Source organism: Zootermopsis nevadensis, unplaced genomic scaffold, assembly GCF_977971745.1.
Source record: "Zootermopsis nevadensis isolate Lab colony 2312 unplaced genomic scaffold, Znev_1.0 Znev_ptg000007l, whole genome shotgun sequence".
NCBI lineage: Eukaryota > Metazoa > Arthropoda > Insecta > Blattodea > Termopsidae > Zootermopsis > Zootermopsis nevadensis.
In genome coordinates, this window is record NW_028259139.1 from 4,326,729 (window position 1) to 4,349,891 (window position 23,163).

Sequence of the window (23,163 nt, forward strand, 5' to 3'; positions counted from 1 at the left end):
AGCATATGTATACTTGAATCAAGATTTTAATTAAACTAAAATAGTTCACATTTTTAGACGTTTAAAAATAAGCAGTTACTATTTAGTTTAGATTATTTTGTCTTCAATCACTACCTTAAAACCTAATATCCGCACGTCCGTATATAATCAGTCTTGGTCGTTCGAAATTGTCGTCACATAGTCGCGTCCCAATTGATAAGAATCCGACTGTTCCAAAGCAAAAGTGACAATATTTCTTGTTCTTTTCATTACCAAAACAATTTCATTTGGGACAGATTCCTGTCATGGTACATGTTGTCACGTTCGCAACCTAATTTTGCAAAAATGCGTCACTTAGTTTTGCTGTGTTTATCTGTTCGTCTGTACGCATATAACAACTCGAGAACACGCTAACCTGAATTTCTCCGAAGTTTTACATTGAAGAGTTTACTAATATTTGTCTATACTTTTACGATTTTAATTGAATTCGGACGTCAATAGAGTACACTTTACTCGAAGACCTCCGTCATTTTCTTTTTTCGGATGTGACTCGATGGAGAATCCCCAACATGGGAACTCCCCCGGGCAATCAGAAATGAGAAATTTTGTCGTACGTGTCATTAGGCTTTGCATTTATGTCCTTGTGTGTTTGTTACAGATCCCACAATGAACGTCTTTCGAAAATAAAAATTTAAATGATTTCCGTTGCCAGCTGTGACTTGGTTATAATGTGCAAATATTGAAAACAGATCACGATCGCTTAGAATCTGGTTCACAATAAATGCATGAAAAACTTCAAGTGCCTCATTTAGCCGTATAATTCAAAGTAATTTGATTTTGTCCGTCTCCGCCCCGGTTGGGCGAAAAGAACCGGTTGCAGTTTTACCAGTTCTGTCTACTCCAGGGTGGGTTTTTTTTTTTTTTGCCTTTATTTACTGATGTCTACGGCAGAACGTTAAATCGACAGCACACAGCCACTTTGACTGTAGCTTGATTGAATCGGTCATTTGCTGCAAACTCTCATGAGTCCACAAAACTCACTTTGGAGATGACTAAAAAAATCATTCTAGCAGACACACTATTTAATTTACACTTCATTTATTTATTCTTTAACGAATAATTGGCAAGTATCTAACTTTTCAATACAGCTATAGTTCACTAATGTCTTTTGCATGTAGAATTATTGACTGAAGTTATTTTTGGACTCGTGTTGTTTAAGGAAGTACGTAATAAAGAAGGAACATTGCATGGCTTACGTGGTTGTGTCTTTTATCACTGCTCGGCTGACCTATTTAAGTCGGTGTGGGTTTCAGATATTTCTTTATATTAAGAACTAAAGCAAAACCCAGCGGTAAAATAAAATGAGACCTGGACTCGTGTCTTTTCGTACGAGGAAACGAATTACACAACAGGTTGCCCACGCCCTCTAAAGGTTTCTATTGATGTGATTCTTATAGAAAATTATTACTTTGCCCCCTGGTGATTGCCGTAGTAGCAATAGCGAAATTTTTGTTAAGAACTGGACTCGTGGTTCTGCAAATTACCGATTCAGCTCTGTGTTTGGTAACTCAAATAGAAGACTGCAGAGTAATGTTTGGTGTTTGTTTCAGAAACTGTGGTTTCAGCATATTTGGCCTTGCCTGCAGCAGGAGATGAAGACCCAGGAAGTGCTGGCAGCCGTCTTGCAGCCGATCATATTCCTCGTGCAGGAGTGCACGATTGAGGAGTACGAATCTGCCATCTTGCCCTCGTTCCGGTAGGTGACTCGACCCTCTTGTACAGTGGACGGAAAATAACTCCTGAGTTTGAGCTACGTCGCAGAAACTGAGGAAGGGATGAGATAGAAAGAGCTAGGTGGTACTCGACGGCAAAGAGTCAGTCTCAGCGCAAAGAATGTAACTGGAAACATTTCTTACCCTGAAGATTTCTGTCTTCATACTCACCGCTATGAAAACCTCAAATCTTACATTTCTTACCGTGTTAATTTCGACACAATTGGTAGCATTCTTATAAACTAGGTTTTATATTGTATTTTGTGAACCAAAGGTTCTGTGTAACCCTAGCAGTGCAGACATCCCTTAACCCGCGCGCTGCTTCTACGATCTAAAGGTAATTTAACATCCGATAACGTAAAAGGAAGAACTGGGTTATCTCTCCGTTCGTATTATCGCTTAACTGTCATCCCCTCCCTGCCACGTGTCTATTTGTAACTGTCAATGAAGCTCGGAGTTATTTTGCTTCGGCAATTCCGTTTGCATTGTAAGAAGAATGAGTCGTGACAAAGCAGGTTAACAGAGTGGTGACGTGTTTCTGGAAACCCCACGCCCCCCCCCCCCCATCGAAATCTCGGTTGCAGCACAGACTATTCTGAACAAAAATGTTCCTGGCTTTCCTCAGTCTATTCTGGGGAATTTAAATATTCGTACTGTACATCTTGCTCAGATTCACTCTTTTGAATCTTTCAGTTAACAGTAAATTATTTTTTGTTACTGTTTTAAGCTTAATTATATCAATATCTGATAAAGCATCTTTAAATAACGTAAATATGAACCGAAACTGGATTAAAAACTTACGACACGTACCCTGCCCCATATGTAGTTACTAAAGTGGCTGGCGAAGTTCTCGAATACCGATGTTCGGATCCCGGCCAAGGCGATTTTCCATTGCCGACACTCTAGACCGGACCCTTAATTTTCCCAGCCTCCTGTCCGTGTTCTCATTTTCCAGGGTTACAGCGGTCGGAGCGTGACACTTATCACTCAGTACGTACGTAATGGTTCGGTTTATTAAAATGTACTTATTTCATTATTTGAATATATGTATGGATAGTCGACCTTGCATTACCCATATTCGATTTTATGACGTACCTGGCAACCAGGAATACTTTCTTCCGCTCACATTTCATTATCTCGAAATATTCGTAAGGAAATCACAAGCCACGTGACTACGATGTGGCAGTTTCTTAGAAAAGTATCGTTTCGTATAATACTAGAGATATAGAGTGAGAATTTAAAATTATTTTAAAGTGAAAAACATTGTCTGTTATAGCAGCAAGGCGTCTGGTTTTAGACGAGGGCTTTTATATTTGCTTTCCTCTCCTTGTCAACGCGAATTTATGTAACAGGTTGAATGCATTTTGTTAGTGGGTAAGATGTTTCCAGCCTTAAACCATTTAAAACAGAATAAAAGCATGTTGTGTCATTTATGTTGAGATAAAAAAAGCATTTTAAGTCGTGGCTTCAGGATTTAATAACACGAAACGCTTGCAGATAATTAAAACATACACAAAAATGGTAAAATATTAATATAATGAAGAATAACACAGATTTTAATTTGAAAGCCAGGCAAAAGTTACCCCAAAATATGTGCAGTTGGAAATGAAAGAATGTGTAAGACATATACATCACGAATTCAAAATTTGCTACATTTGACTTATACTTTCAAAACGTTTTCATATTTGTGTTACGATGATCAAGAACAACATATTTAAATAAATTTCACGAGTAGCTTACGAATACATTTTTTCTTAAAGTATACACGAGGATACGAAGTAATTTTTAGTTTGTATTTTTTTCTTTATTTTGGGGGATATATATAATTAGATTCGATCTTTGCTCATAATGAACGTTGTATTTAATAAAAATTAACGAAAACTTTATTCTCCCAATTTTATACTACATTATTCCTGTATACCTCAACTACGATATTCTATCGATATTCTTTCGATAATTTTAATGCTAAAACAATCAAGGAATGTAGTTATACGATCACCCATTATGAGTTTGTATTGTCCATTCTGGACAAAAGGACGCTTAAAAATAAAGAATGCGTTTATTTTTATATAGATAGATCCATTCACAGTTCAAACTGCACACGACTAGCCTTTTATGTGTTTGTTCGCGTGCATCAGCAAATGCATTAGAGCGCAAATTGAATCCAGTTGACCTCTGATAGAAGGGTTAATAGCTGTCGGATAAATCAAAAGACTGAGCTGCTTTAGAACAATAACCCTTTGAAATGCATTCATAGTAAATGCTGTTTAATATATCCATATAGACTACAATTTGAATTAACAAAAGTGTATAATGAGAAAACAGTATTCAGTGGGCTTAATACTTCTCGATTTAGGCACCCAAAAATATTAAATAAACAGCACTTGGTCTACGCAGTATTCTCTCACCCCGCGTTACGTCACGTCACGTTTCTAGGCCTCAGTGTTTTGTCATCAAATCGCCTGAAATATGCGACGTTGGTGTAGAATGTTTGGTGTTTATATTAAGATCGTCAAATCTGTATACCTTGGCATATTGCTAAGCTAAGTTTCAGTTTTCATGAAAACGTAGTCAGCAGTGGAGCGAGCGTAGGCGTAATATTTCTTGTTGTTTCACTGAGATTGTAGCAAGAAACTCTTCATACAGATTTCCGTCGTTTTTCATGCTTCAGAGATTTTTATTTGTGTTATTGAATTGGTTATTTCAGTTTACTTTTTGTATATATTAAATGAAAGCGTATATATTTACGAATAAAAATAAAAATAAATATAGTCACAACGCTATATACTTTTCCGTTATTGCAAGAGAGATCGTTGCTATGTTTTATAATTGGTCTTTACGTCGAAGAAAGCGAATTTCTCTCCTTCTCTCGGTTTCAATGGAATCTGCTCATTGATTGTTACATTGATGCTGCATATTGTGTCTTCCTGTTTGTTATAAGGGCTCTGGATCCCGAGGGAGACAGGGATTCTTAGAAAGCCAACGAACTATTTCAAGATTCGTTTCAGAAAAATGTTAACCTATTATCAGGGTACAGGAGAAAGGAACAAAGTGTTGACGTTCCATTTCGACGAAATTACAAGAGACTGGAAAACATCTGATGAAGATTCTACGCTTTATTTTTCGTCTTGAAGTATTAGGGTAATTAAAGGGCGGTTTAAATTGGTTCTTAAATGTAGCATCCGTGGAAACAGAATTTGAACAGAATGTACAGTACGGCAGGATAAAATTTCTGGTCGAGAAATGTCACTCAAAACTGCTTACGACATAATTAAAATAATAATAATAACAAAAAGTTTTTTTCAAGAGAAAAGTGTGAACAAGACTTAGCAAAGTCACTGCTTAAGTTTTTGGAGCCAAATAATATTTATGAATGTAGTCCATACCGCCAAATACACACTTTTCCGTTACCAAGATCAGTTTGTTAATGTTGTTTCAGGAATAATACCTGTCTACAATGAAAATCAGATTGTAAAATTACCACTGGGCTTTAAAGCCTTAAATGGTAGCCAATGGATACCTTTCTTAAAACCACAAAAAATTGTGTTCCCTAACAAGAGAATCTAACTTACATTTGTTTGAATTCTTTACGCATGACGTCAGTTATTTTAGTTAGGTATTTAGTTAACTAACTAACTAGATGGCTTACCGAACCCGAAGGTTCATCACCGAATTAACCAAAGCCCTCCACCGGACCCTGTCCTGTGCCAACAAAATCCAGTCTCCTTCAACTCCTATCTCCCATAGATCCCGCCTTACATTATCCTCCCATCTACGTCTAGGTCTCCCCAGCGGTTTCTTCCCCTCAGTCTTCCTAACCAACACCCGGAGCACACCTCTTGTCCCATCCATGCGCGCTACATGCCCCGCCCAAAGTATTTAGTTATGATATTGATACGACTGTATAGAAAACAGATTCTGTCACTCGAAGTACATTTTATTAACTGTAATCTGAAGCAAAATTACATATAATTTAAAATGTTTCGAGACTTCATATCATAGAGTAATGTTATAATTGTTTATTAAAAAGTGTTAATAAAGTTGATGAAACACGTGTGAGAAATAAGTGTTTTTACTGATACAATTATAGACAATTGAAAGAAGATAAGATATATATCTTGGTAGTGTGTATTTTTTTTTACGTATTATTTGAACCTCGTGTTAATACTCAGGAGTCAGCAGGCGAAAGTAGTATTTTGTTGTATGATCTGAAGCTTTCACGGCGGCTACGTATAATAAATTCTTCCGGGATGAATTTGTTATAGTATTTTGTTGTCCTTACTTCGTAATACGAAAGATCACTTCTTAAGATCAGGGCTCGGGAGACAGGCTTATACGTATTACTTGATCGACTACGGTTTATACACTCAAAAACAACCATAATAGGATGAATGAAATGAACATCCAATTGGTTGGTTGGTTGGTTAATTAGCTATAACTGACGTAACTCGGAAGTTGTGTTAACTTTGTAAGACTTGAGGTTCTCACATTGGTGAGTATGAAGATTTCTGTCTTCTGGGTTATTGCGCTGTGTGTTAACTTTGCATTTAAGAATGATGACAATGTCTTTTCAAACTGGTATCGAATAGGAGACCAGCGTTTTGTCATTTATTATTATTATTATTATTATTATTATTTAGTGTTCTGTCTGACGACAGGTCCATATGAACAGGATCCTTCCATCCTTTTCTCGGACTGGGACCTGTTCATATACGTTCTTGGCAGATGATCCAGAAGTGGTTTGCCATTGCCTTCTTCTGTGTGAGAATGGAGTAATTGTTGGGATGCCACGGAGAAATCGGGGAAGCCCCCGGAGGAAAACTCCGTGTTGCCTAGACCACGGCCTTGCCCAACACAAGTTATAAATTCGGGCACCGCCGGGAATCGAACCCGAGACCCCAGGATTACAATCATGTAGGACTATATAATTTCACTCCGTAATCGTCGTGTTTAAAGTGTAGGTGGATTCTAACGATGACCTTTACGCTTCAGTGGACTTTCAGCCTGGGTGTAAATTTTCCCAGACAGCCAATGAACAGCTCTATTTATACATTCTGGATGTGTGGATAGGATAAATGTACTCCTCACTCTCACCGGTTGTGGGACGCGACGCCTGGTAGTGGGCAACCCGCCCGTCTGCTGTTTATTCCTCGTTGGTGCAGAACCTTTTGAAGAGTTCACTACTCCTCTGGTGACAAATTTTACCGTCTTTTATGCTATCGAAGATTCAGTGTCGTATTTAAAACAGCCTTTCACCGGGCTCTGCTCTGAGTTAAATTAGTTTGTTTTTTCGAAATGTAGAAGAAAATTATATTTTTATGAGGTTCTCGCGGCGCTGGAAACGTCGATTGTAGTCTTGCTTCCTGTTACGCCATGTTTTCTCGGAGATGATTACCAACATTTAACAGGAATTCATCACAGATGGAGATGAGACGATACTTCCTTGGACTCAAATAATTTGAAATAATATTTTAAACAGGTTCTTAAATTTTGAAAACATGTATTTCTGAAACAATTTTTTCAGCTGTTCAAGGACTTAACTCATCTGAGTCGGTCAATCGGAAGATTGTATTTTAAGAACATTTAAGTACTAGGAACGACCCGTTCTTCAAGTGCCTGAGCACTGTGGGTCCCAACTTTTCGTTGACTTGATCTATGGACATTCGGTAGGACTCCTTAGACGAGGGATCGGCCCGTCGCAAGGCCTCTACCTATACACAGGACAACACGACACAGAAAAACGCGGACAAACATCCGTGGCTTGAGTGGGATTCGGACCCACGGTCCCAGCGACCAAGCGGTCACTGTGGACCCCACGTTTAAGTAGGAGTCATTAAAGTTTGTTTTCCTGTTGGCTTTAACTTATATTGTCCTGTACCTCGTCCTTTTAGTTTTTATATCCTCCTTCGCAAGTTATTCGTAATGTGTTCTTCACGTGATAATTTTTTACACGTCTACAAAGGACGTGTTTAAAGAAACCCAATCATAGTTTTCAGAACTCTCGTTGCCATCGGCCAATCGTAAGCTACATTCTTACTGAAATCTTAAAGTTGCAGGGTATAAGAAAAGATTTTTGAGAAAGATCGGGGCTTCTCATTGTCTTTTCAATTTCTCTACCAAACTCAACTTTCTTCCGTCTAGTTCCGATGAAGTTTTGATGTATATTCGCGTCTAGAAGTCGGAACCCAAAATTGGTAATTGTCGGTAGGTAATGCTTTAATATTTGCTAATTTAAATATAAAACTTTGCTTCATACGATAAGAAATTAATCAAGACGCCCCGTGAAATTATCAAGGCTATGAGTAGCTCCAGCTCTGTACCACTGCAAAGAAGATTGACGGTAAATTTAAATAATTATGTCCTAAATATTGATTATCAGGATGGTCTAATCAAATAGAATGAGCTGGCCGGACATGTAGCATGGATAATGGAGATCACAAATTCGTGTGTCATTTTAGTTGGAAAGCAAATGGTAGGATAATATTAAAATGGATGCTAAGAAAATCTAATCGAAGGGTGTGGACCGAGTTCATCTTTCGTAGGATAGGGTTTGGGTTCCATTAAAAACGAGGCATTTCTTATCTAGATAAGAAACTATCAGGTTGTCAACAAGGACATGCATTTAGGTCATTTGGTCATGAATTATTCGCCTTATCAAAGTCTACCAAATAACATTATAATATTTTATATTATGTTTTGTCTAAAAGTCATGCATTTTTAATACTGATCACGCATGATTAATACTCTGCTATGTTTCCATTAGTAAATTAATCATAAATGACTTTGCGTCATTACTTTTGCTGTTTGTCCTCGTGCATTCCAGGAATGTGTTCTCCATCCCAAAATCGATCCAGGCGACGGTTACGTTGTTGGAGAATCTCCATGTGATTTTGGAGAAGACACCTCGTGACGACATCAGGTCGGAGGTCCTGCCCATGTTGTACAACGCTTTTGAAAGCACTACGATACAGGTCCAGGTACGTTGTATCTAGGTTTTCCCTCGATACTACCATCAGTTTTACTTTCCATAACCGTTCTGTTTCAATTCAACAATTCACTGCTTTGTTAGTATCAATTAATTAACATTGTAAAGCTTAAAACTTCCACGGCAAGCGAATGCTATGAACGCCTCTTGGACGATCAGCCGGATCGGTACTGAGTTAAAAACTAATGTTTCGAAGATCCACTCTGCCTCCATCATCAGGGACACTGACCGTGATGTATCCCTTACGTATCTCCTTTCCTCCAAAACACGCCATTACAGAATAATATATCGAAACAAGTCCAGATACGTGTTACGTTAATTTGAACGTTCTTCGCGAGATCTTTTCCCATTTATATAATGTTCAAGCAAGAGTTAATCATTAGGCAATTGTCAAAGCATAGAATTTTTTTAGAAAATTACAAATACTGACTGAAACTTGTGTTATTTCGTTCGGTAAGACCCTCATGCTTGTATCTTAATTAGAACAGGATGAAAAATTGGTGAAATATATTAATTGTTTAACGTAAATATCCGATTTGTCGCAAGCTCTGTAAATTTAAAGGTAACATCCTGTAAAGTTGTCATTTTGGGGTTATGTTTCGACCAAATATCAAAGATGTGCACATGGTCTATTTGTAATGGTGTTTTCCCTTCAAGAAATTCACGAGTTCAACGATCTCCCTCAATTCCAGTTTCCCCCCGCGTTCACTCTTATCTCCATGTTTTGACCTAAGTATAAATGATCTCCCTTAATGCTCGTTACATTCGGTGACTTTACCCCCGTGGTTAGTTTATATCACTCGTTTACGTTGTAAAATAAGTCCCACATTGCACGGTTACATTTTATATTCAAAGTTTTAGAATGAATCCCTTGTGTTACACCGTTTCTTGCTAAAGATACCATAAAATGTGATTTGGTCTGGAGGGACGGATAAATTTTGTTCACATTTAAATATCCCAAGCGTGCAGAAGAAGTGACTAACACTATACAGACAAGACGGGACTAAGTCACTTCCTTACAGTGCTTATTAAATCACTCAAAATTCATTACAAAATTTTAACACAGGAAAGCGAAATGGTGCTAAGTAAGAATTAAGATTATCACGGCGACGAGCATGAAGATGGTTGTCTTCTGGGTTGTTGAGACTGTTAACTGACGTTTCACAGGTGCTTCCTGCGTCCATCGTCAGGGCTGTCTCCCAGATGATGGAAGCAGCAAGTTCTCAAAAATTATAATAATAAAAATCTTCCTGTTTGTGTAACCCAACCGAGAAAATTTTCGATATTTTGTGATTCGAAGTTTAGGTACAGGACTGTCCAAAATGCTACGACACGTTTATAACAGACGGCGAGTCATAGAAATAAGTGGTATGTACAAATATCATCTTGGAGAGACAGCCCCGTGGAAAATATTGACTGGCATTTTGCTGGTAACAAAATAATGTTAAAAAATCATTACAGCTGCGGTAATGAATAATTTATTTTATTTTATTTATTTAGTGTTCTGTCTGAGGACAGGTCCATATGAACAGGATCCTTCCATCCTTTTCTCGGACTGGGACCTGTTCATATACGTTCTTGGCAGATGATCCAGAAGTGGTTTGCCATTGCCTTCTTCTGTGTGTGAATGGGATGCCACGGAGAAACCGGGGAAGCCCCCGGAGGAAAACTCCGTGTTGCCTAGACCACGGCCTTGCCCAACACAAGTTATAAATTCGGGCACCGCCGGGAATCGAACCCGAGACCCCAGGATTACAAGGCCAGCGTTCTAACAGCTAGACCACCGTGGCGATAATGAATAATTAGGAAAGAAGAAAGTTCTGTTCGTCAATTATTTACCCCCCCCCCAATTGTATTTTAGTGGTAAAGATGAAACAATGAACAAGGGACAAATCCCTTACATCATGTTTTGGCAGATACAGGGCATTAGGGCTAAGACAGACGTATATCAATTTACATCCTGCAAATTACATGTTCGTTGGTACACGCATTCAGCTTTAGTCAGGAAATTTAATTAACTGGTTGTAGTTTCTGAGCCATGCTTCGCAGTCTAATCCCTGCGGTACTTAAGTTTTCGTCCTAGAGTTATAGAGACAAACTGACATTAATAGGCATCAGTAACAAAAATGTTAATAGACAGTAGATATGTATGTTTTTCACAATTACGAGCTACGTTTTATTTAAATATAAAATTCTTATGAATTATCACGGATTTTGATTTCATATGTTGAAGATGTCTGTCTTCTGGGTTGTTGCGCCGTGAAAACCTCAAATCCTATTTTAGTACACACAATTTGCAGATGGCCGTGCGATAGCTCAGATGTTCAGGCACTGGCTTCCATCTTCAGAAACGTAATTTTTTTTTAAATATAGACGATGGACAAAGACCAAATATCAGTTTTACATATCACAACGCACCAACGTCAGAAACCCTCAGACTTCATGGATTAGACAGCCGCCCACTTCTCTTCGCCAGATGTCCAAACGTCATGCCTCTTTCATTTATAAAATTTGATTTCAGACGGGTTTTAATTACACAAATCAGACAGTTTTAATGGGTTCCAAGCGATTTCACTTATAGAAAAGTAATTATGTTTTCGTGTGAAAAAGCACACAGTCAGTACGTACGATAACAACAGAAATAGCCCTGTTTAGTCATGTCGATTGTGTGGTTACTCGTGCTCTTTTGATCCATTTCTAATTATATGTAACAGACGTTTCAGAAGAAGTTCATCGAGAGCAAATAATGTCCCAGTGCCTGTGTACTACGATGTACCCACTGCTGGATATATTAAAGATCGTTTCGTGAAGATAACATACACGTTTGTTAGAGTGTCTCTCATCTTTTATTTTACCTATCTCTTTGTTTGTATTTATGTCCATCCATCAGTCAGCTATTGTATCGAGCTGTCTACTTATCTGTTTGTTTCTACTTATGTCTGCTTAGATCCAACCATTCACCCAATACGTAGACATCCTGATGAGTTAGGTAATCTACACATTTAGTAGTATTTTAGGATTCTGTAACTATGACATGAAAACTGCCATTTGCTTAACATGAATCTCGACGTTAAAAAATATTTTCTTCGTTTTTAAGCTATTTTGAAACAATAATGTGCAAAATAAAATACGCCATTACGTGTCTGTAAGTGTTTTTATAACAACTCGTTAGTTCTGATCGTATTTTTCGTAATATTTTATTTCTTGAATTTTTATATCAATCTGTTGACACATTTCAATTTTTTTTGTAAAAACTTAACATTTATAACGGACAATTTGCGTGCATTTTACGTACATTTCCAGAAACGGAAGTAACTCTGTTGGGAATCCCTTGTTTATCTTGGATACTTGAGGGAATCTCCAGCTAGCCATACAACTATTACGTCCGTCACTGATAATGCCGTTCGCGTGCACTGCATAACATGTATCTATACGTTGTCTCTCTTGTTCAGTTCAAAAATTAATTATTTACTCTACGATCACTTTCACATTCCAAAGCTAACTTCAATCTCGCTTACCTGTCAGTTTAAATAATATATACCATTCACAAGCGATTTTCGTTGTTGTATTCAATTCGTCAAAAAATATTAGGTTAGTGCCCTAAATTAGGTTACTTCCAGTTTAGTGTTTATTAGTACAAGCAGACAATACTAGGAATATATAATATGATCTGTTAAAAATTTGTTAAATAAACTATACATGAGTAATCCTGTCAGTCGAATCACAATAAAATTCGTATTAAATATTAAAATATTACCATAATTAACATTTAAATATTTAAAATATATTAAATGATATTCTCTATCGAAATGTTCGATTTACATTAGAACATCACTTTTTACACGACATGTTTCAGTTCTAAAAGAACCATCTTCTAAAAGAACTGAAACATGTCGTGTAAAAAGTGATGTTCTAATGTAAATCGAACATTTCGTTAGAGAATATCATTTAATATATTTTAATATATTTTAAATATTTAAATGTTAATTATGGTAATATTTTAATATTTAATAGGAATTTTATTGTGATTTGACTGACAGGATTAAACAAATATATATTTATCACAATATGACGCAACTTTATCATCTTATACATGAGTAAATAAATGAACTTTAGCTTTAAATCATTATTCGTTACAGTAGTCATCACTAAATCGCATGCTTCAATATCACAGACAAATCATACGTCATTACAACACGAGCAGTGGATCCCAAACGAGTGAAGACAGCTTAGACCTCACAGTGTAGCAAAGATAGCAACGCTGTGCTATTGGCTTTGAGAATCGCGGTAAAGGGCGGGGGAATCCTTCCGTGGCCTTGAGGAATCCAGTTTCGTGACGACTGCTATAGTTATTTTGTCTGCTTGTAAAGATAGTTGTTTGTTGTACCGGTAGAGTGCAGCATTGGTTGCGGTCACGAACGTGTCCGAGTACCTGGACGAGACGGCTATCCGACGCATGGTGCTCCCAAAGATGAAGACTGTGTATGAGAAGAACGTGGCCGACCTGAAAATCGTACTGAACGTCCTCTCGTGCGTGGAGAAGACCCTGGATCGCCTTGACAAGGCGCAGATCATTGACGAGGTTCTCCCGCTGCTCTGGGACGTGAGGCTGCAGGACCCAGAGATCACGCTCAGGGTTGTAAGTAAGTGCCTCTCTCTCTCTATCTCTCTCTTTCGCCAACACTTCAGGGTTCTGAAGGACTCCTATGTTGTTTGAATGACTTATTTTTTCACTTCTGTAGGACTCAGAGATTTGCCCCGGCGTGTAAGTGGCTCTAATTCTTCATCAACAAACCTCGTTATTCTAGAAGCATTCCTGCTTGATAAGTTGTCTCTACGTTTATCTTTTAGGACATCTTTATTCTTTTAATTTCTGAAGGACCTAGAAAGTTTCAATAATCTCAAGATTTCTGTCTTCTGGATTGTTGAGCCGTGTAGTATGGTAGATGTCCATGCTGCCTCCGTCATCAGGGTGATTCATCGGCCTGATGACGGAGGCAGTATGACCTCCGAAACGTTGGTTATCATCGACCATACTACAAATCGCAACAACCGAGAAGATAGAAGTCTTCATAATCATCGCCCTGATGACGGAGGCAGTATGACCTTTGAAACGTTGGTAAATATCGACCAGACTACACAGCGCAACAACCCAGAAGACAGAAATCTTCATACTCATCGCCCTGATGACGGAGGCAGTATGACCTCCGAAACGTTGGTAAACATCGACCAGATTACACGGCGCAACAACCCAGAAGACAGAAATCTTCATACTCATCGCCCTGATGATGGAGGCAGTATGACCTCCGAAACGTTGGTAAACATCGACCAGATTACACGGCGCAACAACCCAGAAGACAGAAATCTTCATACTCATCGCCCTGATGATGGAGGCAGTATGATCTCCGAAACGTTGGTAAACATCGACCAGATTACACGGCGCAACATTACAGAAGACAGAAATCTTCGTACTCTGATGATGGAGGCAGTATGACCTCTGAAACGTTGGTAAACATCTACCAGACTACACAGCGCAATAACCCAGAAGACAGAAATCTTCATACTCATCGCCCTGATGATGGAGGCAGTATGACCTCCGAAACGTTGGTAAACATCGGCCAGATTACACGGCGCAACAACCCAGAAGACAGAAATCTTCAGTAATCTCACTTTCTATGGAAAGTAGCTTCCAAAGGATTAATTTTTTGTTTCATGTTTTTCTTTTCTTTCTTTCATTCTTTCTTTCTTTCTTTCTTTCTTTCTTTCTTTCTTTCTTTCAGCCATCCCCCCACCGTTTGGATATACATTTCTCTACCCTCTTTGTCATATGTCTTTCTTCCCTCCTTCGTTTGTTCGCTTCTCTTGCTGTGCCACGTTTTTATAAATCTCGTGTAAAGGAGAAGAATAGCTAAAAATGTTCCAAGCTGGATCGGCGAAGTCGCCAGATGTCATGAGGCTGTGACGTTGGAGTGCAGATCCTCGTATTGTGCACACAATTTCTCACGGCGAAAGGTACTTAAATAAATACGTCCAATCAGTTCTGTTGAGGATGTTGACTTCTCCAGAAATAGCATCCAAGTGGGAGTACAATTTCGTGTTAATCTTGTTGATTAAGAACCCAGTCAGCCGAGTGTAATTAGATGAATACCAAATTCCAGTGCTCAGGTTACACACTACTGATTATGTTACGGTGGGTTTCGGCGGTTAATGAAATCATTTCCATCAAGTAGGTTTTATGGGTTCTGTCGAGAACTTCTTGTTAATATTTAATGTGTGAAATGAAAGATTATCGACTGATGTGTTGTTCAAGGAAAGGCGGATTAATTAGGCACACTTTGGGGGGCAATTTGTAGTCTAGCAAATCATACCAGTTTTACTTACTGAACGTCTCGGAATATACTGAGGAGAATTTCTACCGGGCAATATTATCCTTCCTTCCTCTACGTGTGATGTTACAGTCTGTATGACGTCTACTAATGTCATGGTATCCTTAACGGTTTAATGCCTAGTGGTAACTGTATTTACCACCTCTTTCAAAACTAAGTAACTGTGAATTTTAAACTGAAAGGTTTTGTACAATTATTATTTCGTAAAGATTGTTAACCAGTTGATCTACTTAATGATGAAGTGTTATGTTTTCTTTGAGGTGCGAACTGAAATATTATTCGGACGAATTTCGGTCTTAAAGGTTTGATTGTTCCACCACGACGCAAGACGCTTTAAATTTTAAATTTACAATAGCCTCGAATTTTCAGTCACCCTAGTTTCTGCCTGTTTCGTGGTTAGGTTAGGTTAGGTTAGGTTCTCTTCTTTACACCCCACATCTTCCTTACGTTAGTAAATATTATTACAGCTTGATGAAAAGAGTAGACACAAAGGGGCATTGTACTCGTGCCTGTTGACACGGTTACCACAGAAACGACAATACAATTTTTCGAAATCCAAATAAATTACGAGTTGGGTCTCGTGTAAATTGTTTAAGTCGGTGATAGGCAATTATAATAAAGATAAACTAAGAAAATGGAGTTTAATATAATATCCCCAAAATATTTTAAAGCAGTATGTGCACATTGTTCAGATTTAAAAAATTTATTACATTCAAAGCCAAAAATTTCTGTCAGGTCTGAGGCTAGCTCAACCAGGTGGCCCAACAGATGGATTTTCTGCCCTGTTCCCCCCCTTCTTATACCCGAATACGGAAGCAGAATTCAGTTTCCGAAATTTTGAGCGATGGACAATGCCTAAAATTAGATAATACATCTAATATTAGATGTATTATCTAGCTGTATTTTAACATCAATCAGTGGGTTATGGAAGGCAAGATCCATATATTCTAGAAGCATTAGATAAATATATTGCTGGAAGGATTAACAGATCCGATCTGTACATATGACGACGTAAAAACAAATGTCCCTCAGGAATTTGAACCGCAGCCATTAACTTTTTGACTAATCAGACGCTCTAATTAGGAAATGTACGTACAGGGAGTGTATACAAAAAGTACCAATCGATATATACGTGAATAGAATATTAGCGAAGTATAACCGTTCATCCCCAGAACAGCAGATTGCTTTAAAGGAAAGTGTGTACGTAAGTTAGCCGAGTAACCGTACCTCTGTCCGGAAGCCACAAATGGCTCCTCAACGGTAATGCACATCGGCTGTTTGGAATCAGTAATGGAAATGTCGTGTGTTTTTGTGTGTATGTTTGGAAATGTAGCTTAGAACTGAAAGACACGTTCAGCCATGATGTGGATTTATGAACTGTCATTTACGATCTTTATACTGGTCCTGTTGTATATCTGATTTCTCATGCAGAACAGAATTAGTGGTCTATAATTTACTACCTTTAGTTTTAAATATACAAAATTACAGCTTGTGAATATGGTAATGCTCCTTTGGATTCCATAGAACTCGAGGAACTTTTATTGGCTAGCTGAGCAGATATTGGCTTCTGTAGACGGAATTTGTCATATGAAATTAATTTGTCCTGTTTTTTATTGATGTGGAACGTGGCCTCTCAAGCATACCACAGATTGTATGCGTTTGAGAACAGAGCTGAAGAGATTATTTGGGTTTAAGAGAGAGAAATTGAAAAAGAATGGAGAATTTTGCATTTTGAGGAGTTTTATAATTTTCGATCTCGGGCATATATTATTATGGTAATCAAATCGAGGAGGATAAAATTAACTGGGTATGTAGCACGTATAGGATAGTTGAGAAATGCATGTGTTTTAGTCAGAAAATCTGGGGGAAAGAGAACACTTTGGAGACCTAGACTTTGATGGAGGGGTGTTAAATATATCTTGAATAAGTTATGAGGATATCGACTGGTTTAAAGTGGTTCATATTAAGATTCAGTGGCAGGATCTTGTTTTGAAAATTTAGGTTTCTTAAAAGTCGGGCGACTCTTTTGAGCAGTTTACCGAGTACTGTTCTCTAAAAGGTATTTTTTTTTCGGTGGAGTGTAGTTTAAGTTTAGTAGCGACTGACTTATGATATGGTAATCGGAACTGTAAGCCTCAAACTCAGTCACCGCTTGCTGGCGTTCAATTAATCGCCACCATAAAATCAAACTCGCTCTATATAAGGCTTCCAAAATGTTCCAACCAGCACACATTCTCCCTGAAAAAGGCAGCTGCAGTGTTTGCCAGACCGTTAGCTAATACTCATTTCACCTCCAAATGTCAAAGTTCACGCAAATTGAAATTGCGTTCTGACGGTGGCGAATATGGTAGCAAGAAATTTAGGCGCGGTTACAATGGAGCGTATTGTGGGGCATGGCAGAGTCTGCATTGAGAGTACAGAATTTATTAAAAAAATTTACAGACTAAATTTAATCTGGAAACATTCACGGCGTGTCAGATAAAAATACAAGTCTACAGTGAGTAAGCACTTGTTAATATCGCTGACTGCAGTACTCGGCCATCTTCCCGTCAGCAGTAATGACAGGCTCCTTATCTCGTTTCCTCACGTTACGTGTAAAAGCACCGAGGAAAAAAATATATGACGGCGCTCCTGCGCGACCGGAGCCATGGCTCCGGACGACTAACAGACCCTTCCTGGGCCCACATCAGCCCTTTCCCACACAACTGGTTATCGAACTGCGCTGAGGCGTGCTTCTGAATGCAGCCGGCAACCTTAACTCCAAAATAAATTTAACCAAGCACTATTTACACAATTGCTCAAAGTGGATATATATGAAGGCTTTGGCACGAGGAATTTTGAACCCCAGGGCGGCCGATATGTTTTGTAGGCCTGCATAATTTATATGTAATATTGTGTTACTCTGTGTGATTAAATATAGTTACCCAATATCTCATAAAACGTTGTATGAGTACTGACGATGGTGTACGACCTTAACCTAATATTTCGAACAGTTCGTAGTGTAGGATTTTAGGTTCTCATGGCTGCTAGTAAGGAGGTGGTTATCCCTTTGAGTAGCTGTTTCTGAAGCCTCTGGATTTTCATCTCGTGAATGCTAACTTATGAAGATTACTTATAAATAGGATCGACGTGCTAGTAAGGACCTTCAGCAAAATAGACGTCGGTACGACATCATGATATCCAAAATTACCAAATAATACTTTGTTCCTACCTCAAAGAAAACAACACGAGTTACCATTACACATCGATTCGTTGAAATAATTCAGGGAAAAATAATTATGTGTTAATTGGTCGTTAAATTCACTTAGCTCAATAATTTTCTATAAAAATCCCCATTTTCAATATTTATGAAAATCCTTTCAGCCGTTCTTTAGTTTTTACGTGCAGACAGACATGCAATTGTGCTTTTAATAAGGGCTCCACAGATGCTGAAGTTTCCTTCCTTTTATAAAATAAATTAATACGAGATAGCTTGAACTTACCTCCATTCAAATTATCAATTGTCTCTTTTTTTCTTCTTCAAAATTTGGGATAAACGCGTCATTATCTACTCGGGCACAATAACCTAGGTTTCGCTTTAGTTGGGTTAGTTTAACGACATAACCACAGTAGGTGATGCACAGTTGGATTATAATACAGAATGTCCACGAAAGAGCACTGGAGGTTTAGTTATAAATATTTATTCACTACTTTGATATAAAAATATCTTATTAACAAAACTAGAAAATCTCGCCAAGTTTTAGTGGCATTTATTTCAATTCAGTGTGAAAACCATCGGCGGTCCTACAGACGTCGAGACGAAATTCAACTTTACCCTACGCCAGAGATAACACATCCACAGACACCGCATTGCAGTCTGCAAACGACTTACGTTTTTAAAAATTACTTATTTCTTCGAACTGGATAGATCTGACCACCGTTTTATTTTCGACGAAGTTCGAGAGCACGTATCTTTGTTACGTGCGAGATGCGTAGCGAGCGTTATTGGTGTTGAAGTACTGCGAAGTAGGGTGAGAAATCAATACTGGTAGTCTTTCACATAGACGTCAATGCATTGATCATATAAACATAAAAACCAAGCTGAATTAGCTCCTCGCGAGTGCGTTTAACAAATGTTTGTTTTTATGTGAATTCCGACAGTGAATGCGTAATCGCTTGCCATCGATGATACGTACGATCGTTGACGATCGATACACGGAAACGTACCCATGCGACATCTTCAGGCTGTCAGTGGAAATAATGCGTAAACACTTTCGTCCCATCGACATACCTCGTACGCGCGTATGTGACTGGAATACTTTAAAATAGTTTTTAGAATAACCCTGAAAGTAATTTATTAATTAACTGGAATCATACGATATTCCAGGCACAGGAAAATTTTCGCTTTGGAGCTATAATATTATATGAATATACGGTATCACCATGTGTTCTGCGTCACTTATTGTAGGAATCCAGGAGATTTGTATGATAAATGACCTTATGACGATTATTTTCTGTGATATGACTTCCATATCATATTTTAATAAATTTCTTACGTGGCGATTTTGTTGTAGAATACGTGTAACTCTGTCACACCTCAAGATCTGTTAAAGCTCAAATGCTAATGTTTTAACATTACCCATAATTAACATAAACTCGCCTGTAAACTTATTTTCTGAAGACAGAGTTCTAAAGCGTTTTGTGTTCAGTTTCGCATTAAATTGTAACAACTTCGCCTTTTTCTTGTTCTTATATGAGAAAAATGTTGTCGTTACAACATCGTTGATTTATAGTATTCGGCTGGTCGTCTTTTCTGCTGTATTCATATTATATTTCCTTTACTCCATTAATCTCTTCAGGTCTATAACTGACCTTTCTTCAACGCGGTTTCCGTTATACGCTTGGAATTAAATCCTAACTATTATTTGCCGAAATCGTAATGTTCGATTATACGCGGTCTGCCAGACACGCTGTTCTAGCATATTAAAACACCAGTGCTGTTTAAATAGATAATTTACCCACTCCTGTTCGTGTTTAAAATTTGATGACCAAAGTGTCTTTTCCGCTCTGAGTGATCCACGTAGGTGCTAAACTCTCAGTAGTCGCTGTGATTTGTTTCGTTACGACATTTCCAGTTTACTGTTAAATGTTTCCATACTTAAATGTTATGTTTTCAGAATGCAATATTAGAAATTTTTGATTTTATAAAAAAAAAAAAGATCGTGGTAACCAAGGATGTACTATCCTTGGTTACCAGGCTGAGCCGAACTTCCGGGATTCAATTTCCGGTACGAACAAGAGGTTATGTCTTAGCTGCTGCATGCAGACAGTCTGTGGGTCCTACTGTCTCCTGTCCAAAGTATGCGGTAAGTGGAATGTGGCTTATTTTCCGGTGATAAGAGGGACGGGGCTTGAATCTAACAACTGGCCTCTAACTGATGTCGAGTTCGATAATTAGTGGAGCTGTATTTCGACTCCCTCTTACATTTTCATAATGTGATACTTAATAAGCGCCCGGGACAACTCTGCATTCGTTTACGAAGGAAACTAGCAATTTGACTTCAGCACCATCTGTACATTACACCTTTGAAAATCATTAGTTAAGAATAAGGTAGGTCGAGTTTTTCCTGACGTCTTATTTGCACTGTAGAATATAATTTGCTTGACAATGGAAAAGTAGATCCCAATTAAGCGTTCGTCACTTCCGGAGACCTCACTCGATCACCAGGTAGTTCGTCTCCTTTGCCAATTAGAGCAGGTTACTATGTGTTGAAACTATCGGAGATGAAATGGAAGACGAGGGAACTCAAGTGACAAATTCAAATGAGCATCCAAATGTCAATTCAGAATCTGTCATCTTCTGGTGTTCTTTCTAAAGGATGAATATTAAAATAAATAGAGTTATACCAGGTGATTCAAAAAGGACTTTACAACTTTGAAAGTGTATAGAAATTTATTCAGAAGGCTTACAGAATCGGTTGAGGTGTCATTTTGTAGCAAAACAAATCAAGTTTGACTCACGTTGTGCTGTAGTACAGAATTCCGTCACCGCGAGCGCAAGCGGCTGTGCATTTGAAAAATGGCTCGAAAATTTTCTCATACCACAGTTAGACGAAGATGACCAAGAAGGACGCATTCACTTCCAGAAAGACGGCGCACCACCTCACTACCTCACAGAAGTCCGGGATTTCCTCAATAACCGTTTCCCAGGTCGGTGGATTGGTCGAACAGGGTCGATAGCATGGCCACCTCGTTCTCCAGATTTGACACCTCTCAATTTTTTCTTATGGGGTTTCATTAAAGATCGTGTGTATGTTCCACCCTTACCTGCCAATCTCACTGAGCTCAAAGCTCGAATCACCGCCGTAGTTGCAGAAGTGACACCGGATATGCTGGATCGTATTTGGCAAGAAATTGATTTCAGGTGGGATGTCTTCAGTATCACCAATGGCAATCACATCGAACCAAAATGACTGTTTGAGGTAGAACGTGATTTGATTTGCTACAAAATGACACCTCAACCAATTCTGTAAGACTTCTGAATAAATTTCTATATACTTTCAAAGTTGTAAAGTCCTTTTTGAATCACCCTGTATAAACTTGCCTTTTGTTTCATACGAATGCAAAAATTTATCTTTCACTTTGAGACGATGAGATTAACTTTACCCAAGACCCATTTATCTAATGAGCAAAGTGATGTATGATTTGAGGTTTTCACAACGGTGTCTGTCTTCTGGGTTGTTGCGCCGTGTAGTCTGGTAGATTTCCACCAACGTTTCAGAGGTCCATGCTGCCTCCGTCATCAGGGCGATTAATTCATCAGACAAAATATCCTGTTTGTATTTCAAACTTTCGTTCCTATGTGTTTAACCGTTAAATTTTACTGTTATTTTCTTAAAATCTTAATTTTTCCTTCTCCCAATATAATTCTTTATGTTTGAATTTACATCTGTTTGTCGATACTGAGTGTCGATATTGTCTCTGCAGATATCTACAGGCTGATGCTGAGTGATAAGAAGTACGGCTTGTCCGTGAACCTGATGGCAACTAGAGTAATGCCGTCACTGTTACCACAGACAGTGAATCCTTCCCTTAACCTAGAACAGTTCACAAACCTCATAGAGGTGCTACAAGAAATGCTGGACCACATAGACAGGTAGGTGATGTTCTGGAACGGGCAGTGATTGATGCCAGTGGTCCAGATAAAGTAAACTTTTCGTTGTGTTTATTTCATATATGACATGTACAAATAGTGGTCTGATGATGGCATAACAAATGCCAGAAGTTGAATATCTAGCGGTTAGAACGCTGGCCTTGTAATCCTGGGGTCTCGGGTTCGATTCCCGGCGGTGCCCGAATTTATAACTTGTGTTGGGCAAGGCCGTGGTCTAGGCAACACGGAGTTTTCCTCCGGGGGCTTCCCAGGTTTCAATTACTCCATTCACACACAGAAGAAGGCAATGGCAAACCACTTCTGGATCATCTGCCAAGAACGTATATGAACAGGTCCCAGTCCGAGAAAAGGATGGAAGGATCCTGTTCATATGGACCTGTCGTCAGACAGAACACTAAATAAATATAAGAAAAACAAATAGTGGAATATCACAATCAAAATATAAAATTATGTTCGACTGACAGTAATAAAATACCGTATTAGTATAGCACAACTGTATGTCACGAATATGGGTTAGAGGTTTCTTCATAATTTCATATCAGCCATTTCTGTCACGCCGATTTCTTGTTTTAATCATTCGTGATGCCTGATTAACGCTGGTCTTAATTGAGTTTTTGTATATCTGTAGACCTATTACAAAATTTATCTACCACGAGTATTTTAAACAATAAGTTTGTACTAATAATAAAACGTTTCAAAATGTGGGGTCGTTATCATGCGTTCTTTGTACGAAATGCATTGTGGGGACTTATTATGAGTTGGTCGTTTCTATGCCAACATGATTCAAAGCGAGAACCACTTGGCAGATTTGGATGTAATTTGATATGATGTGCCACTAGAGACTACTCCAAATTCTCAGCTTTTATTTCGGTAATTCAAGTGAAAAAA

General features: G+C 38.3%; 1 protein-coding gene across 15 annotated transcripts in view; it reads left to right on the forward strand.

Annotated features, from left to right (window-relative positions):
* bma (SCY1-like protein bma) overlaps positions 1 to 23,163 on the forward strand; it is a 323,838-nt gene that overhangs the window by 271,696 nt on the left and 28,979 nt on the right. For all 15 annotated transcript variants that reach the window (XM_087344003.1, XM_022065882.2, XM_087344002.1 and 12 more), the window contains 4 exons: positions 1,590 to 1,735; positions 8,575 to 8,728; positions 13,130 to 13,379; positions 22,089 to 22,257. In XM_087344003.1, coding sequence (XP_087200129.1) covers positions 1,590 to 1,735; positions 8,575 to 8,728; positions 13,130 to 13,379; positions 22,089 to 22,257 — 719 coding nt within the window. The remainder of the gene's footprint in view (positions 1 to 1,589; positions 1,736 to 8,574; positions 8,729 to 13,129; positions 13,380 to 22,088; positions 22,258 to 23,163) is intronic.